Source organism: Rhodnius prolixus, unplaced genomic scaffold, assembly GCF_049639745.1.
Source record: "Rhodnius prolixus isolate KJV_2025 unplaced genomic scaffold, Rpr scaffold_11, whole genome shotgun sequence".
Lineage (NCBI taxonomy): Eukaryota > Metazoa > Arthropoda > Insecta > Hemiptera > Reduviidae > Rhodnius > Rhodnius prolixus.
This window is the reverse complement of record NW_027411625.1, coordinates 3,222,069-3,239,636: the sequence shown is the minus strand read 5'-3', so window position 1 is coordinate 3,239,636 and position 17,568 is coordinate 3,222,069. Positions and strand designations below refer to the sequence as shown.

The window sequence follows — 17,568 nt, the reverse complement described above, 5'->3', positions numbered from 1 at the left end:
TACTCAGACGTGAGAACACAGTCAAGCCCGTGCTGTTGAGAAAATGTGAGGGAAATGGCCTGCTTCTTCTTCAAGACAATGCTCGACCTCATCCTCCTTACAACCGTGAACTTGCCCCTTCGGATTTTTACCTGTTTGGTTTGAAGAAACAAGCCGTACGTGGGTGGTATCATGTTCAACGGCAACGAAGAGGTAAAGAAAAAAGTACAAAACTGACTTCGAGTTCAAGGTAAAGGATTCTCTTTGCTGAGGGGATAAGAAAACTCGTAAAATGATGGGACAGGTGCATGGAGAAGTTGCTGATGATCACGTGAAAAAAGAAACAAAATTGATTTAATGAACCATCTTTGATGTACAGCTAAATAGCAAATGCCTGTTTAATTATTAAATGACCCTCCAGATTATTTAACTTACTGAACAATTCAATTGCTTTTAGGATGCCCATCTGTTAGGCTTGTTTTACTGAACGTAATTCACTTAGTTTGAACATTGTGTCCTTTAATTTAGATTTCTAAAGCTAGTAGCTCCAAAAATTCATGTTTATTCTTTTCTTTCTTTGAATATAAAGGGAGATCTGATTAAATGCCAAACATGTCCTCACAATCAACCTTACCATCGATACTCAATTCTAAAAATGATTCCCAATGTCATTCGCATTTGAGCTCCCCCCAACTTTCATTAGACGCGTTGGCATCACAGTCCAGTATAAAAGTAGAAGGAGTACCTTCTCTTCAAAAAAAAAAAAACTCGCTAACTAGTTCACGCTTAAATGGTAGGTTAAGCTGAAGTAATTTTAAGCTTACCCAACTCTCTCCTTCGGCAGCTAAAAAGAGAACTGTCCAATTTTTGCTTACATTAGATCTTAATGTTTCATATTTTAATACTTTCAATGCCAATAAACATCTGTAATAGATCTAAGACAGTAGCTTTTTAAATTACCTATTAGCCTTAAGATGGCTCCTCTTCTTGTTGAAGAATTCTTGGGACTTCTAAACAGCACTCTCATCATCTCGAAGCAAGTTATGTACAGTTCCTTTCCTTCAGATCTTAAATGAAAGAGGATTAATTAATAAATTTACTTTAATCTAACTAGGTTTTTATTTCTTTGAATTTCCTTATGTGTTTGTATGCGTGTTTTCCTTATTTCTGAATAGTTTCGGTTTTTCATTTATCATCAGATGTTTATTCATTAATTTGACATAATGGTTTTGCATATCCACTCACCAAGTTTCTTTCAAACTCTAAACTTGTTGATATGTGTTTAACTTAAGATTTTTGTTTGGTTTTGCAGGCTATACCAGTTGCTGTTAGTTCTATATATCATAACAAGTGCGACGCAAGCCCATATCAGTCTAACATTTCCTCCAGCGCGCAAGTATGATCTAGATTTTCTTGACAACGGACGGACGAAAGCACCATGTGGTATGCCTAAAGGTAAATTTTTTTTTTATCCCTTTTATTAATAAAAATTAAAAATGAGACTAATATTAGGAGGATTGTCACAACCCTCAAGAAAACATAATAGTTATATATTTCGCATACAAGATGGATAAGCAAATAGATATTTTTTTTTTGTTAATCATGTCAAATTTAAGAATGGATGTAAAAGTAAATGCTAATTACGTATATATGTATGCATACTTGTAGGTGAGCAAGAATTTATATGTATAAAATGAAGTGAAAGGTTTTGTTTCTGCGCGTTCAAATGATAATGAAATAAAGTTGGATTATATCCAAAAAAAATAAAAAATAAAAATGAACTTTGTCCGTACATAAGAAACAAAAAAGCAAGTCTACTAAATCTTCAAAATACAAGCAGTATTTAAAATTTAAAAAAAAAAAAAAACAGCTCCATACTCAACTGCTATTTCTTTCTTTCATGGAACACTTTCTAAGTAAATTCAATAACTTCATCCAAGTTGAAACTAGAGTGCAGCAGTTATTCCCCCTTAGCGCAATTAAAAAAGATTTATTCTTCTTTACTACTTGAGGTATTTACATTACCGATACGATCTCTTAATTTGGAAATGCATAGTTCTAGAATTCTTAAACAGCTGTTATTAGTTAGATTCTTGAATTTTGATTGACTTCATCTAAATTGTTAAATCGCTGGCCCTGATGGAAATGAGTCATTGATCAATAAATATGATGGTGGCAGATCAGAACTGTATGCTGGGTGAGTTAAAACCACAATTCTGTCCAATTCTTGAATTTTATGTTTGATCAATTTAGATATGTGAATACGTGAATTATCCTTTTAAAAGAAAAGATACTCGTATTCGATTTTTTGTTTTTTCCCCTCCAATAACTGAATACATTTTCTCACGAACGATCGAACAACTTATCTATCAGCCGTTGATTACGCCAGTAGATCCACTTTCAGTATAAGTGCATTGATTGCCCAGTATTTTTTGGCAATTTTCAAAACTCAGCTGAAGTTATATAGGATTTAACTCGTGAAGAATCTTTCTACGCGCTCTTGTTTCTTGTGAATTGAATCATAATTTCAGTTTATTATAGGATAGGATATACAATCTTCAAATGATAGTTTGACAACAATAGTCATTGACGTCTTAGTACATTAAAATTTTCTATTCTTCATTCATGTGGAACAAACAGAGATAAAACAAGAATAAGCAATCAGAATTTGAATTATGTTTTTAAAAATGGTAAAAATCAAGAAAATAACTATCACAGGTTGTTGTAAATAAACAGGATCCAGTTGCCAAAAAATAATGCAATATGAATCAAGGATATTTTTTTTGTATTTTTAATTAATAGTTTCTATCAACTATTTTTTAGGAACATTGAAGACTACAATTCTGGCAGGAAAACCATTCAATATTACTTGGCATCTCGCTTATCCTCACAAGGTAAGTGTGATTGTTTAGTATTTAAAGTTTCTTACATGTAAAAATGTACATTATTCAAAAAAGGTTATGGTAAAGTTCACCTAAATTGTTGTAAAAATATTGAAATTTCAGAATGTTTTTTCAATTAGAATGCATGATCTATGTACTTTCGATATTATAACTGGGAGTACTTCCAATGAGTAGCTCATTCGCTCTATTTGTGATTTACATATTTATTTTTAATTACCATCTAGCTTTATTTATGCTTAATAATATGTTTTAATAGTGTAATAAAGTTTATAAAAATTGTTTCTCATTCATTGTTTCAGGGAGGTTTTAGATTACAAGTTCTTGACAGTCTGTTAAGGCCAGTACTTGATTTAACACCAGTGACAGCTAAAACAGAATTTGTCTCAAGAGATCCAACGTATGTATTTTATTGATATACCGTTAGTTAATACATAATTTAACTAAAATGTTAGGTAGTATCCATTCCGGGGATAGTTTCTTTGAAATTTTGTGATCAATGTGGTGGGAGGTCTCTAGTTCGTCTCAATATTAATTTGGTAGTTGGACGGTAAGGCCCGCCTGAAAAAAAGATTACTAAGATTAAAAAAAGTAAACACTAGAATGAGTAACTAAAATTTATCTAGTTCTTTCATTTGACTTTGGAAGAAGAATTGCTTAGAGACTACTACTTAACCCCCTTTATAACCTTTGTCTTCACGTAAGAAACTCCAAAAATCTGGTCCTTCAACACTAATCTCTTAGCAAGAAATCTCTTTTCTGAAATCCTCCCGGAATTAGTTGGTTTAGTTGACTTTCCCAAATGACCAAATTGCTCATAAATTAATTCTTGCGTTATTCCCTCCCGAATTTCCAGCTGAGCTCTTTTTAGTTCTAGAAGCTTATAAAGGTGATTCATCTTATTAAATGAACCCCTACTCAGCTCATCACAAAGATTTCAAATGAACTTTGTACTAGTCATTGACATTATATTGCACAAAAATAAATTGCTTTAATTAACGCAAAGCGTTTCCATATGGCTGCGAAATTTCAGCCACAGACAATCTGGCATTCACGAATGCTGTGTTTAAAAACGTGACATTAATTCTGACTTTATCTGCAAAGAAGGCCCTCCGAACACAGTAACTTAATGTCACTATCAAATCGCACTCTTACAGAAATATTGAAGTTGTTTGGTGCTGTTCAGGCTTTAAGTAAACTCTGGCCGTGTAATCAGATAATCTTTGAACAGGGCATGTTTTCTCAATCGTTCTTAGTCTCTAGGAAATCAAGTCGCGCTGTACGATAGCCATGATGATCAATGCCGTTGTGGCTTTAATTTTATATAAATAACATATATTTTTGGCCAAATACAAAAACTTTTTAATACAAGCAAATACTGCCCTTCTACAAGCTGTTTTTTCAATACAATTTTACGAGTAGATCCATTGTTAGTTGTAAAAGAGCAAGTGTGTTTGGTTTACAGCTGCTAGTGTTGGTAATTTCTCCAAAAGAAGACGTGAATACTATAAAATTAAAGCTTCTAATACTAATAGTAACAACTAATAATAAATAATTATTATTATTATTACTTATATAAATCATTTTGCAGGCTTCAGCATTATCCAGTGCAAATACCCAAGGATTTCGAGTGCGAAAATTGTACAATTAGACTTCTAACTGAGGCAATAGAATGGGGAGATAATGCCAGACAGTGGTCATGCGCAGATGTTGACATTAGAACTAGTTAGTTCCCGAACAGATTCATATATATTTATTTAACTTAGATGTCACACACACAAATTACAACCAGATATTCAGTTTTCATAATTATCATAATATCTTTATTTTAATTTGATTTTTTCAGCCAAGAATTATAAAGAAGACTGTAGCGGCCATGGACCTTATTTACTCTCGAAATGTCGCTGTAATCGACTTTACAGGGGTCCACGCTGTCAGTACAGAGATGAATGTGTGGACCACATAGACTGTGGCGACATGGGTAGATGTGTAGATCTACAAAGTACTTCGCTACCATCCAGACAATGTTTCTGCGAACATGGCTGGTTTGGACCAGCCTGTACTAAAAGTTAGTAACTTACCACAAAATTAACTGGAAAATAACGATTATCTATATCTAAAAATTAAGAACACTAAGAATGAATCGGTAAAAGCTCCGTATCAGTTAGGCGCTACGGTAGCCAAGTGGTTATAGGCATGGTCCAAAAAGCTTATATGTATTGTGGTACTGGGTTCGATTCTCGTTCTAGGCCTTGCATTTCTTTTAATAGATTATATGGGAAATTGCCCGCAGGACTGACGTGTTGCAAATAATATCACTGTAATATATACTGTCTAAACATTCGCTTCCGTTAGTTCATATTGGATCCTTTGAATGCCATTTAGAAACTTTTACTGTTTAATTGTTTAAGATCATGAAATCTTTTGCTTAGATATTTGACAGAGGAATACCTAAGTTAAGTAGATATGCGACAAAATAATATAAAACGGTCAAACTTGAGGTCTAGAATTCTAACAAAAGTTGTTGGCAGGAAGGTTTGCGGCATACCTTTTGAACAGGCAAAAATGTATCCATACGGATGAGAAAAAAGGAAATCAAAAGATATAGTCATTAAATTAAAGTCATTTAATTAAAAAAGTTATTTTACAAGACCACAAACTACTAAATTATACTTCATTTCAGTAATTGTTTAATTTATTAATTTTATTTTTTAGAATCTCCTGTGAAATCTCCTTCATCACTGGATTTAAGTGGCCATCAAGAGAAACGACTTTCCGAAAATCTGGTCCTCTATTGGAGAATTCTTGAGGAAGAGAAAGAACTAGAAGTGGTAATGGTAGGAAACGTTTCCAGTTATATAGGTATAGGATGGCGACCGCTTAATCTGACTGAAGAGTGTCACAATTTTCCCCACTTAGAAGATCCAGAAGGTTACAATCCAATTTCATACGATCATGAACAAGTGGCTCTGAACAAGTTGGATTATGCGAGTAGGTTTTTAATGGATAACTAAAGATTATTTTAGTCAATAGGATGAATAAATAAAGTTAAAGTTAATTTAAAAAGAAAAAAAAAAGTCCAAAACATAGCTTATAATCCATCTTCTGACGAACTGTTGGATTCTATGTTGTTTTTATGACATTTTCATTTGTGTGAATATAAAATATCTTGCGAACACTCTAACAGTACTGAGTTAAATTAGCACGATATCTTTCTTGATATAATAAAGGATTTATTAATTGTCATTAATCATTAACAAAAAATAACAATTTCTATTTGTCATAAGCAATAAAAAATAATATGTTACTTAATAAGTAATTCAATAATCTCAACATCCAGTTTATCAAATTTTTGTAGCTGTATAGAATAAACAAAAATCCGAAAGTAGATGAAAATATGAAATCTGTCAAAGGATCAAGTTTGCCAAGTCGTAAAATAAATCAAAAATACTATGCGATTATTGAAATCTTTCTCACTGTCTGATTTTATTAAAATGTTATATTTTTATTTGTTTAATGTGGAATAATTGGTTTTAGATGAATCGCAACCAATTGTGACAGATGGAAAAAGCGAATCAGAAATGGCAGAACCAAAAAGTGATAACGAAAATATTAAAAGTGATATTCCGTATTTTGATAAACCAGAATTAAAAAATAAAAGATTCCTCAAAATTGAACCCAAAATTGAAAGTAGTGCTCAAGTTAAAAATGAATTTGGTAAAAAGAGGGAATCTGAAGTTAAAAGGGAGATCAATCCGAGAGCAAATATTCAGTCTAGAGTGACTAGAGATGAATTCCATCAAGATCCTGCAGAGGAATTGTCTGTAGCGACAAGAGTTTCTTTCAAAGTTAGCACTTCTAAAAGTAGGTATTTTTATTTAAAAAATTGTCTATTAAGTTTTTGCGGTTTTCGAATTTTCTATTTGATAGGACGCACCTCATGGCCATGCAGCGTTCTATTCTGTTGCTCATGGGGCGTTATAGCCGGACCACATCCAAGGAGGCTTTGCAGATGCTCACGGGATACTTGCCATTGGGCTTGGAGGTGGTTAAGGTCGCGGTGCCGTATGGTTTGCGAAGGGGTATAAAAGTGACCCCATGGTTAGAGCCATACGAGTTTCGATGGCTGACATTACTGATGATTATCTGGTATGATTTACGGAAAAGATGTATGGTGTGAAGTGGAAGAGGAGGTGAATCGGAAATGGAGGAATAGGTCGCGAGCTTCAGCCAAGAGTAGAACCACATTTAGCTTCGCCCCTGACGCTCTCGGAGGTAGACGACTGGTTCCCACGGAGATGCCATATGCGCGACTGGTTACGCGCTAAAATGTTTGAGATGGGCTTGGCAACAGATCAATATTGTGCGTTCGGAGATCCGGAGACAGCGGAGCATGTTGTCTTGCGCTATGACCTTTACGACGATTTGCATTCCATTGTGGAGTTTCCGTTTTGTGTGGCTGGGGACATTTCCCCCCAGTTATTGGAAAACGGGACAGCGTATGCGGCTTTCTATGATTTCGCGTGGGAGGCCATTGACAGACGGATGACCTCGGTGGTGGGCGGATGATGTCTTTGATCTGGTTGGTCGGCTGGGGCGTGTTGTTGACTGATTGTTGGCTGATTGGTGTCGCGTGTGTGGCTTCGGGTTTGTGTGTGGGGTGTCTACGAGTGAGTGGTTGTATTTTGTTCTATTTATTTATATTTGTGTAAGAGCCTTACAATTCTACTCCATATGTCCATATTGCCGCAATAGTGTTTTATAAAGTGTAAGTTTGAATTTGATTTGATCAGGAAGGCGGTTTCCCGTGGGCGAAACCTTGTCGTTATTTTTAAACGTAAAAATTAAAATTACTTTTTCCAATATTTCCATTGTTAATTACATGTTTGTAAATTCTTTATTTTACTTTATTTTATTATTATTATTTATTTATTTTTTTGCAGGCGCAAAGTCTAGGAGTAAGCGTGAGGAATCTAACAAAAAAGGTTAGTGAAAAGGAAAATAGTTATATTAAGAAGCAGCAAAAACAATGATAAAATTCGATGATCAGTTCAATTGTTTGTTTGACTGGTTATCTTTCTTTAACGCGTGCAGTGCATTGCGTCTGATAGAGGACTATTATGCTCTTTTCCTTACTGGTGCCAAGGCGTGGCCGATCATTCAAAATCAGCTTTTTAAGACTAAGATATCTAAAATCTGACAAGGTTCAGGTTCTTTTGTATACTCTATTGGAATCTCCCTTGCTTAGCCAGCGTTAATAAGTGACAGAGTATATACTTAAGCCTAACCCACAATGAAAGCTCTTCGCTAGCATCAACGTCAGTTTGGAGAATCTCGCATTTGTCAAAGCCCAAAAAATAGCAGAGTACGAAGGAAGATGCCTCTTTTTTTCAGCCAACCAAACTCTCTTTTAACTCCTACGCCTCGTCGACAGACCCATCACATAACTCGTAGAACCACTCGACTTTGGTTAAGCAAGTTGCTAGATTTGGTGAAGGTCCTCGATTGTGAATTTTTACCTATCTTTGACTGGTTATGAAAAATTCACTGCATACTAAGGGCTTGAAGATTTATTTTGACACACCTCTAGGCCCACTGCAAAAGTGTTTTGGGCTTTTGAATGGTTAGTTTGTAATTTATCGGCTCATTTCGGCCGCTTTTTCATTGACATAGGATATCATAGGATAAGTAAGCACAACTGTAGAGACAGCTTTTATAAATGATAGCTCTGTAGTGAACTTATTTTTATATTTAACGTGTTTTAGATGCCTTAGAACCCTATGCACCTCGCAACGACTTCAGCCCCATGGACTGCACAGACATGGTTATTGGCATGGCACGAGGGACTTCATTCAGGATTTGGGACTTCTATGCTAGGGACAGGTATTTCAATTAATCCTTTAATCCGTTATGATATAAATCTAGTTAATCTAGTTTTGTGAAAACTTAAGTGGGTTTTTCTGTTGGCTTTGGCCCTTTCTTTCTATCTACTTGTGTAACTTGATAAAACCTCAGCATTTTAAGTGATAATATGGAACAGTACATTTTTCTAAAGGGCATATTAGAAGAAAGTTTAATTTTGCAGTTCCTTGAGGAACACGCAAAAATCAGTTCTCCTGGAAAATTGTGTTAGATTGTGTTAGCGCAGAAAGTGCCGACATACAAAAATATTGCCACAAAATGCAGATAGAATTTAAGGCCTAAGAGAGATATAAATTGTCTATACCTATTCTCTTCTTAATTTGTACATATACAACTATTGCAGCTTTTATTTTAATGTTACGCTCAATTAAACGCTTAATAAAATTGTGCTGATAATAATTGCTGTATGTAAGAAAACGTTGTACGCGGAGTGTTCATGACAGATTGTTTGTAATGTTTTAATCTGTGATTGAAAGGTCTACACCGCGTCTGGACACTTTCTGGGGAGGCAAAAATGATCTTACAGCAGCCTTAGGGTTTGAAAAGGATGGCATGACTACAATCCTCTTCAGAAAGAAACTTAAAGGTTTGTATTTCCTATTAAAATATTTATTTTATTTAATAAGTACTTTCAATTTACACTTAACTCGAGTGTTACTATGGTCTGATGCACGATCGTACAATCTATATGAATGTTAAGGGGCACTTGAAAGCAAGGTGGGAATTAGTTAATAGATTTTATAAGACAATAAATTGTGTTTAAACACTTAATGACGATATACCGCATTTCTTTAGAAATACGATATATTACATAAATATAAGCCCAGCGATTTTATTTAAATAACTGTTGTAGCTAATTAAAAGCGACGTACAATAATCGACCTTGCAACTATTCTCTTTACTATTCCACGCTACTGTGCTCAACCATACAAACAAGTAAATAAATCCGCCTCCAGCTCTCTCAAAAGGTAATTTGGGGAACTTGAGGTAACTGTTGGTGCAAAATCAATAGATGGTGCAAATTTAACTTCGTTACAATATTGTAATAACTGCAAGACAAAGTCCGTGTAATTGATTCAGACCAGATTTTCTTCTTTGATTTTTTTTTTTTTTTTTTTCTATAAATTAGAAATTGTGAATTTGTCTATGCCAAAGGAAATGAACCGACGGATCACACGATTGAAGAATCTCCTATGCACGTCATATGGGCTGTTGGACAAGAGCATGGTCGGTACGTCCATCTTCCTAAATCAGGCTTAGAGACAGAATCTGGGAGTATAAAAGATTTTTACAAACCTGATGAACTAAAATATCACGGACACGGTTCGCAAAGAGGCGTATTAAATCTCAACTTCTTCCGTAAGTACCTTTTCCTTTATTTATTTTTTTGTTTTCCTGTAATAGGTGCAGAAAAGAATGTTTAAAAGTATTTAGAGTTGATCATGCTAAAACTAAGTTTAATGGTCGAATAAGTTGTTTAGAGGAGAGCATTCTCAAGTACTTAATGAAGAAAATGAACAGCGTATCTTGAGGCGCTTGGGGCATGGCCATAGTCTTTCAGGCAGAGATCATTACAATAATTGAATACTGCTAACGCTTTTCTGCAAACTTTTCCCACAAAATAATATTATAGATCAGTTATTTGATCTATGTTAAAAAGTTTTCTATTGTAACAATTTTACTATATTAATCAGATCAAATTGTTGCCAAAATACAGGAATTGAAAGCATTCGGTTCACCAGAATAGCCCTTTACTGTTCAGTGTTTTCAGTTTAATTTTTTGCTTATTTCAAATGAAGAGGGCAGCAACGATTTGTAACTATTTTCCTTTAACATTATATATGCACTAAGTATGTCTCAGTCGATACATTTCTTTGAAAAAGTTATTTTAGAGGGATTGAGAGTTTTCCCCTTTTTATTTCATTCTTAAAAGTATCGTATTGCAGTGAACCTACATACTATCGTGGCCAACTTAGATTTATTCAAATTGTAAATTTAAAATTTGTAAGTTATAACTACAAAAAAATAAAATAAAAAATAAGCAAAATTGTTTTGAGGGTTTTTCTCGAGACTTCTTATTCAATTTGTTTAATATTCTCAGAATAAAATCATGTTTTCCAGAGACATCTGCTACTGCATCTCAAGAGACATCTGAAGAACAAACAAATGCAGAGAAGTGGACTAAATGTAAAGGATTTTGGTCGTATCCTAAAGGGTGCAATTTAACTGCAGGAGAATGCGTTTACTACGCGAGCTGGCATCTGAAATCCAAAACTGGACGAATTCATTTCACCATAGTGACTAAAAATACCAACACTTGGACTGGAATTGCATTCTCTAGAGATCACAAAATGGTAATTCAGTGCATTTTATAATAATAATTAATATAATTCATTACCATTTAATCGTATTATTGCTGCTCATGAGAGGAAGTTATTTGAGTTCACACCGGTTATATAAATTTTGTGTGAGATCTGTAATTCAAGGAATGTGGGTTTTAAATTATTTTAAAATGGTTTTGGTAGGACCCAGAATTAGCACTAGAATTAACGTAGTATTCAAGTGCTGCTTAAGACGTCTTTAAGAAATGGCTTTTTTTACCACCCTCTTATCTACGCCTGATTGGAAGTTCCAATTTAATCAGCCATTCTGCTACTTGGAACGTTGTGAAAATTATGTTTGTATTTTTTAGTCTCAAACAGATGCAGTCATTGGTTGGGTTGATAAATCTGGTAGGCCATTTATGATGGACACCTGGATCGTAGGTCAGACTGCCCCTCGATTAGACAATTTACAGGACATCACCAATATTACTGGCAGGACTGTGGACGGCGTGACCACTCTCACTTTTGAAAGGAGTCCAGACACCGGCGACAGAGAACAGGTTAGCTTTATTAATTAAAGTTTTTCAGACCGATAGCGAAAATCCTTTTATATGACATATCGCTTATGCTACAAAAATTTAAAGTAGAATATATAAATAAAATAATTATTTCCAAAAACAAAAAATAAAAATTTTACAAATATATTTAAAAAAGTACAAAGATAGTAGATTGTATTTTAATTATTTCCATAAAATATAAAGAAAGTTTTGAATAAATTCTAATTACATTATTGCTGATAAATATATTACAATATTTTTAAAAATAGACATTTTAGATTTGTATAGTACACTACTAATTCTTTGTAAATTCTTATAAAATATTTTTAATTTCAGGACTTAGAATTTACTGAAAACTCATGCCTGTACATGATGTTTCCTGTGATGGGTGGTGAATTCAATCCAGTCAATAAGAGGATCAAGAAACATAAGAGCATACCTAGTTTGACAGCTAGCAAAGTCTGTCTGAGTTTCTGTCTTGATGGTAAGTATTTAAAAAAAAATAAAAATAAACCCTAACGAATTCGTATTTTGCGCGCATTTTCTCAACCTAAGCAAGAAAATTGTACCTTTCACGTCATCCACTACAGCCACGTTCCCACATGTTGTGACATTTTGTTGATTGAAAATCTGACGTACTGGTTAAATAAAATAGATTAGGTTAATGACGAGCTCTTTGCAACCCATTGGCTGGCTAGAAAAATGTGAAAACGTGACTGAAACTTTTTAAAAGAAAGTCAAAAGTCTTTTCACAGATGTAATTATTCAATCTCTTAAAACCGATAAAAACCTTAAATCGATGAGAATATAAGAAAACTTTGTGTACAAAAATTTCTGCTCTAAATTATCAAAGAGATTTATATTTTCCAGGAGATGAAGAAGCCACACCGCCTCCAGCTCCGTATCACGCTTATTTAATGAAGATTCGCCTTAGAAATCTTGGAACTGGTTTTAAAGCACCTAACATTGGTACTGATGAGTTCAACATACTTGGCAATACAGTAACTGCAGGATTCAAGAAAACTGTGTCGAAACTTAGTGATTTTAAGTCATTAAGAGTAGATGAATTTTCTGAGTGAGTAAGATGAATAGTCTCGAATTATAATTTTTATTCTTTCAGACGGTTTCAAGTTTACGTGCTTGCTTCTCATTGAGAGATTTTCGTCTCAGATCTTTCTACACTTCATTTTACCGTAATCTCTCTTTTTCATCACACTGAAGGCCATCTCGGTGGTAATAGTTTTATTGCCTCGATTCTTATTCAGAGCGGTTCCTCCAAGTACGCCATTTAAACGTTTAACCAGATATTCACGTCTCATTTCAGAGAGGGGGATGGTGTAGTGGCCAGTATGGTACTGGAGGTATTTACCGATGAAGCTGGAACAAAAGAGGCCAAGGATGCACGTAAAGATTACATCTACCAGTTATTTGAAGAAGCCATCACTGAAGAGAGAGTTAGTTCGCTCACCTTGGACCCAACTTATTTTATTTTTAAACCTATTCAAGGTAATGTACATTGGTATGTAACTAGGTTTATTGTATAGAAGTGATCTTCTGTTGACTACGAAACTTGCTTGTTCTTCCTGTTGGTGCTTGTTAATTCTAACTTAAATAACATGCGATCGTTACCTAGTATTTCACCCTAAAAATTTCTAATTATAAATATACTCTTCCTTATTTATTGTGTCTATTTTGTATTCAAGTCAAAGTTATCTTGGACCCCACAAGTTAGAGCGCGTTAAACCACTTCTTTTAGGCTCATAAAGATATATTCCAGCAGCGACCTTGGTAATTATAAATCGGTTTCTCTTGATTTTACCAGTATTGTGATTCGGTTCTTTATGGATAGCCAGATAGCCATCAAAGCACTAAGGTCTCCTAGTAAGAACGAACTTTCAGGATTACTTATGCTGCTCTCAATACTTTGGGAGCAGTGAACACTGTTTCGATTTCCTGGTCCACAAGCAACTCCGTACCGAGTAAGCTGATGAGACAATGCGGAATGAGTTGGTTAGATTGATTCCTTAACTCATTTTCCCTGTATTCTACCGGTGCTACAGAGCGGGGGAGGATCAGTGGATTTTAAAAGAATGCCGTGAGAAATGGAGGCTCACGCCGACTGATGACAGGCCGGGGAGTCTCTACTTAATTTTAGCAAGCCTGATCCGTCAGCTGGTTCAGGTGTTGAGAGGACACGCTGCTTTGGCTTATCATCTGATTGCGACCTTAGTAAGTCTCCAATTTGTGTTGTGGAGAGTCTAATGAAACTACGCATACTTTGTAGAGGATTAGTCACTTATGTTAGAACCTTCTTGTTTTTGGAAGGGTCAAGATTTCCCTTCCAACCATTATCTCGTCTATTAAATTATTCGCGAACTCTTTAGTACATTCAAAGCGGGGAGACTGAACTACCATGTTTCCTAGTTAACCCGCCCTAAGTACCTAGGCAGTATGCGGTATCTTTAATCATTTAGCTTCCCCTTTATGCCTACCGTATAATCTATCTATTGTGTCTATTTTAATTTTCAGCGGACCAGACGATTGTTTCTGAAGAAGGAGTAACTGATTCATCTAAGACCTCACAGACAAAGCTGTGGATTGTAGCCGGGTGCATTATTGCCCTACTTATAATGGCGTTCATGCAGGCGGTATGCACAATATGTAGGGCAGTTAGCTCAAAATCACCTTCCCAAAAGGTATTTTCATTTTCATTACTTCTGATACCATTAAAAGATTCCATTATTAAAAGTGCTTATCACTTCTTTCTCTCGTAACTGCCAATTTCTATTCATACTTTAATCTGGAACACGTATTTTGTGGATGGGTATTCCTCTCTCAGAGCTTTTTAGGAATTTTGCTCTGTCCCACCACCAATAAAGAATATCTTTATTCCTCATTCTCCTTTCAAAGCCCATTCCTAGCAACAGCTCAAAAGATCTTTCCTTGGTTACATTCTCATCTACTTATTACGAACAGTTTTTATATCACGTTATAGCAATTTCATTCAATTTCTTTTTCTAACGTTTTCAATTAACTTTTATGCAAGTGCACAAAGCTGTTACAAAGTGCTCTCTTGTTTTGGTGAACTGGCACGAGGCGCTTTCCTCTACGGAGTTTTTTTTTAGTAGTGAATATTTGGTTTGGAAGCCGACTATCTTTCTTTAAAAATATCTAGGTATGATTTGCCAAAGTGAATTTAAATTACACTTTAAAAAGTGAGTTTCATCCCAGATTTTGTCGCGCTACGTTTTTGTTCTCATTCGAGAACAAAAGCTGATATGCATTGTGGTAATGGGTTCGATTCCCGGTCTTAGGTCTTGGATTTTATTTAATTTAATAAAAGAAATTTTTAATAAAGTATGTTTGCTAGTCGCCTCTGTCCACGACATCTAATTGCTAGTTGGACGTAAAGACTGCCAGAAAAGTAGGCATTACTTTACTTTTTTTGTTCTCATTCATTCGTTAATACAAAGAAGGGAAACAATATTTAATGCATTTAAAATGGAAAGAAAAACTAGTTAACTGAACAAATTTAAGGAAGAATGGTGATAGACAAATAACCAATAAACTTTTTTTTTTGACAGCTCTATCGTAATCTTTTTTTTCCTTGAAACATCGAATTTTTACTTTTAGGTAGCTTCTTTAATATTATACCATTCCTACTATGAAACGGAGAAACGTGACTTGTGAAAACCTCCATAAACCCTGCAAAATTACTTTTCCCAATACACCTAATATTTTTAGACTTTAAAGAATATCTTTAGAGCAGTTTAATAAAAAATTGAAGAAAAAAGTCTCATATCTGGTCAACCGATTTTCTCCAAATTAAGAATTTTAGTTCCAGTAATTGATTCTTTTAGAATTATACTCGGTTATAACAGCTAATACTGAAATGACAGTTTAGAGCCTATCGTCACCCCTTTCCAGAACCCCCTAAAATGATTTTTCCGGCAAAACGTTATTATACTAATATAATACAATATTATACAAAACGTTATTATAATAATAATTCTTGCAGTATTATTATTATCTATTGATAACATATAGAGAAAGAGTTTCGTGAGTAAAATTGTTTTGTTTTCTCCAGGAAATGTTAGCACATAATTCAGCTTGGAAGGATTACTCAACGGCAAATACGAACTATGCATTTGAACCTTATGAAGCTGAGGAAAAAATGCGTATGGGACTGATGGCAGGCACTAATGGTTCAGGAATGCCAGTGCAGGATACACGTTCACTATCAAGACCACGGAACTACCATAATGCTGCGGTAATGTCTAGACCTGCGTACTCTCTACCCAGATCGCAGCCGCCTGCCTATTCGAGAAGTCATACCATTGACCATCACGGTCCAACAGATAGACATTTGCAACCTGATTTCTATTTTATGCCATCTCAGAGGAAATATTCAGGCGAGGTAGTTCGGGTGTACGTGGACTATAATAATGCTAACAAATAATGTGCTGTAAAGTAATGTAATTTACTTCTGTTTTGTTGTTTATTTTAGATTCAATCAGAAGATGTGTAAGGCCTCTCAGCCATATTAAGGGGAGATTGCACTTAAACATTTTAAAAAATCATTTGCCGTTTTTGTTTAAATCTAGTACTTTGTAACACTGTAAAAATTTATAATTAATACCAAAGGCAGTATCGTAGCGTAATCAATACATTTTAATAACATTTTCCATTTCCTGGCAGAAGTAAATGTGGGTTAGTAACCCCCAGGTTATAAGTCCCTTCATTTTGAATGATTACATCAAACAAATACAAATGTTATAGTAAATAAATATACAGAAATTTAAAAGTATTATAAATAAAGCGAAACTTTTCCAATTATGGGCACGCGCACTGCAAGTTACCCCTCACATCCAATTGAATTTCCGGATATAGCCCGAAAAGTATCCTGTCATAGATGGAATGAAATCGAGCTGCAATTTTTTTTTTTCTAGTTAAATATGCACTTTAATATACGCAACGCGTGCTTGGCAGCTCTGTAAACTTCTGAAAGCGAGCTTTTCGCCACATTGTATCATCCCATTCTGCACATGTACAGGACGCAGACAACACGTGGCCTTTGGTTATTCATGAGCATTTGGAGATCACTATTCGTAATGAGCATAATGAAATATGATATCGGTCAAAAGCTGCATGTGTATGCTAAAAACAATCATGAACAGTCAGTAGTAATGTAAGAACTGTAAAATTTATATTACCTTCTTGGAAAATATTTTGGTAGGAATGCTCTTTTAAGTATAGTGTAAGATCTACCATAAAATTAATTATTCAGAATAGCCAATGCTGTGAACATTGCTTCCTCTGTTTTTAATCTTGATAAAAGTAAATATTCGACATAGATGTGTGATTTCTTTTCCAAAACGCGAACTTTTTTATCTTTTGTGTTTCCTCACTATCTGTATGACACTGATTTTTTACTTAATGTAAGTAGGTAAAATCAAAACTTTGGAATGCTCACTTTTAAAATTATGTTTATCACGCTTCAGAACTTTTTTTACTAACTATTGGCCTATTATCGGATAAATAATTTTTAGATGTTTTTGTAATGTGATTTTCGATTTTATTAAATTCGATAGACTTGGAGCTGAAAAAAACGTTACACAATGTATATGTAGGTGGACAAATATGGTACGTATCAAATATGGGATTTGGCTGATAGCATCTTCTTCTTTGAAGATGCTAAATACAAGCAATGGGTTCCATAAATGGAATTATTTAAAAAAACCGTAAGCTGAGGTTTTTTTTTTTTTACCTACTGATATACACGGAATGAATTTAGATTTTTTCATAATTTTAGTTAACTCAACTTAGTGATGGATAATGTTGGGACTACTAGTCCGGGGCCAAACTCTCATTGTTTGGATTCTCAAT

At 34.4% G+C, this 17,568-nt stretch overlaps 1 protein-coding gene across 3 annotated transcripts in view; it reads left to right on the top strand.

Annotated features, from left to right (window-relative positions):
• Window positions 1–16,638, top strand: part of nahoda (DOMON-like domain-containing protein nahoda) — a 57,966-nt gene extending 41,328 nt beyond the window's left edge. Inside the window, exons 2-20 of one of the 3 annotated variants that reach the window (XM_074137679.1) lie at window positions 1,292–1,434; window positions 2,803–2,873; window positions 3,182–3,279; window positions 4,471–4,604; window positions 4,726–4,947; window positions 5,595–5,870; window positions 6,417–6,743; window positions 7,823–7,864; window positions 8,645–8,762; window positions 9,278–9,387; window positions 9,957–10,160; window positions 10,923–11,155; window positions 11,494–11,685; window positions 12,019–12,166; window positions 12,553–12,757; window positions 13,007–13,188; window positions 14,212–14,378; window positions 15,770–16,110; window positions 16,190–16,375. In XM_074137679.1, coding sequence (XP_073993780.1) covers window positions 1,292–1,434; window positions 2,803–2,873; window positions 3,182–3,279; window positions 4,471–4,604; window positions 4,726–4,947; window positions 5,595–5,870; window positions 6,417–6,743; window positions 7,823–7,864; window positions 8,645–8,762; window positions 9,278–9,387; window positions 9,957–10,160; window positions 10,923–11,155; window positions 11,494–11,685; window positions 12,019–12,166; window positions 12,553–12,757; window positions 13,007–13,188; window positions 14,212–14,378; window positions 15,770–16,110; window positions 16,190–16,229 — 3,253 coding nt within the window. In that variant the 3' untranslated portion in view covers window positions 16,230–16,375. Of the gene's footprint in view, window positions 1–1,291; window positions 1,435–2,802; window positions 2,874–3,181; window positions 3,280–4,470; window positions 4,605–4,725; window positions 4,948–5,594; window positions 5,871–6,416; window positions 6,744–7,822; window positions 7,865–8,644; window positions 8,763–9,277; window positions 9,388–9,956; window positions 10,161–10,922; window positions 11,156–11,493; window positions 11,686–12,018; window positions 12,167–12,552; window positions 12,758–13,006; window positions 13,189–14,211; window positions 14,379–15,769 lie in introns of all 3 variants that reach the window. The other 2 variants (XM_074137681.1, XM_074137680.1) reach the window with 2 other exon arrangements.
• The last annotated feature ends 930 nt before the right edge of the window (window positions 16,639–17,568 follow it).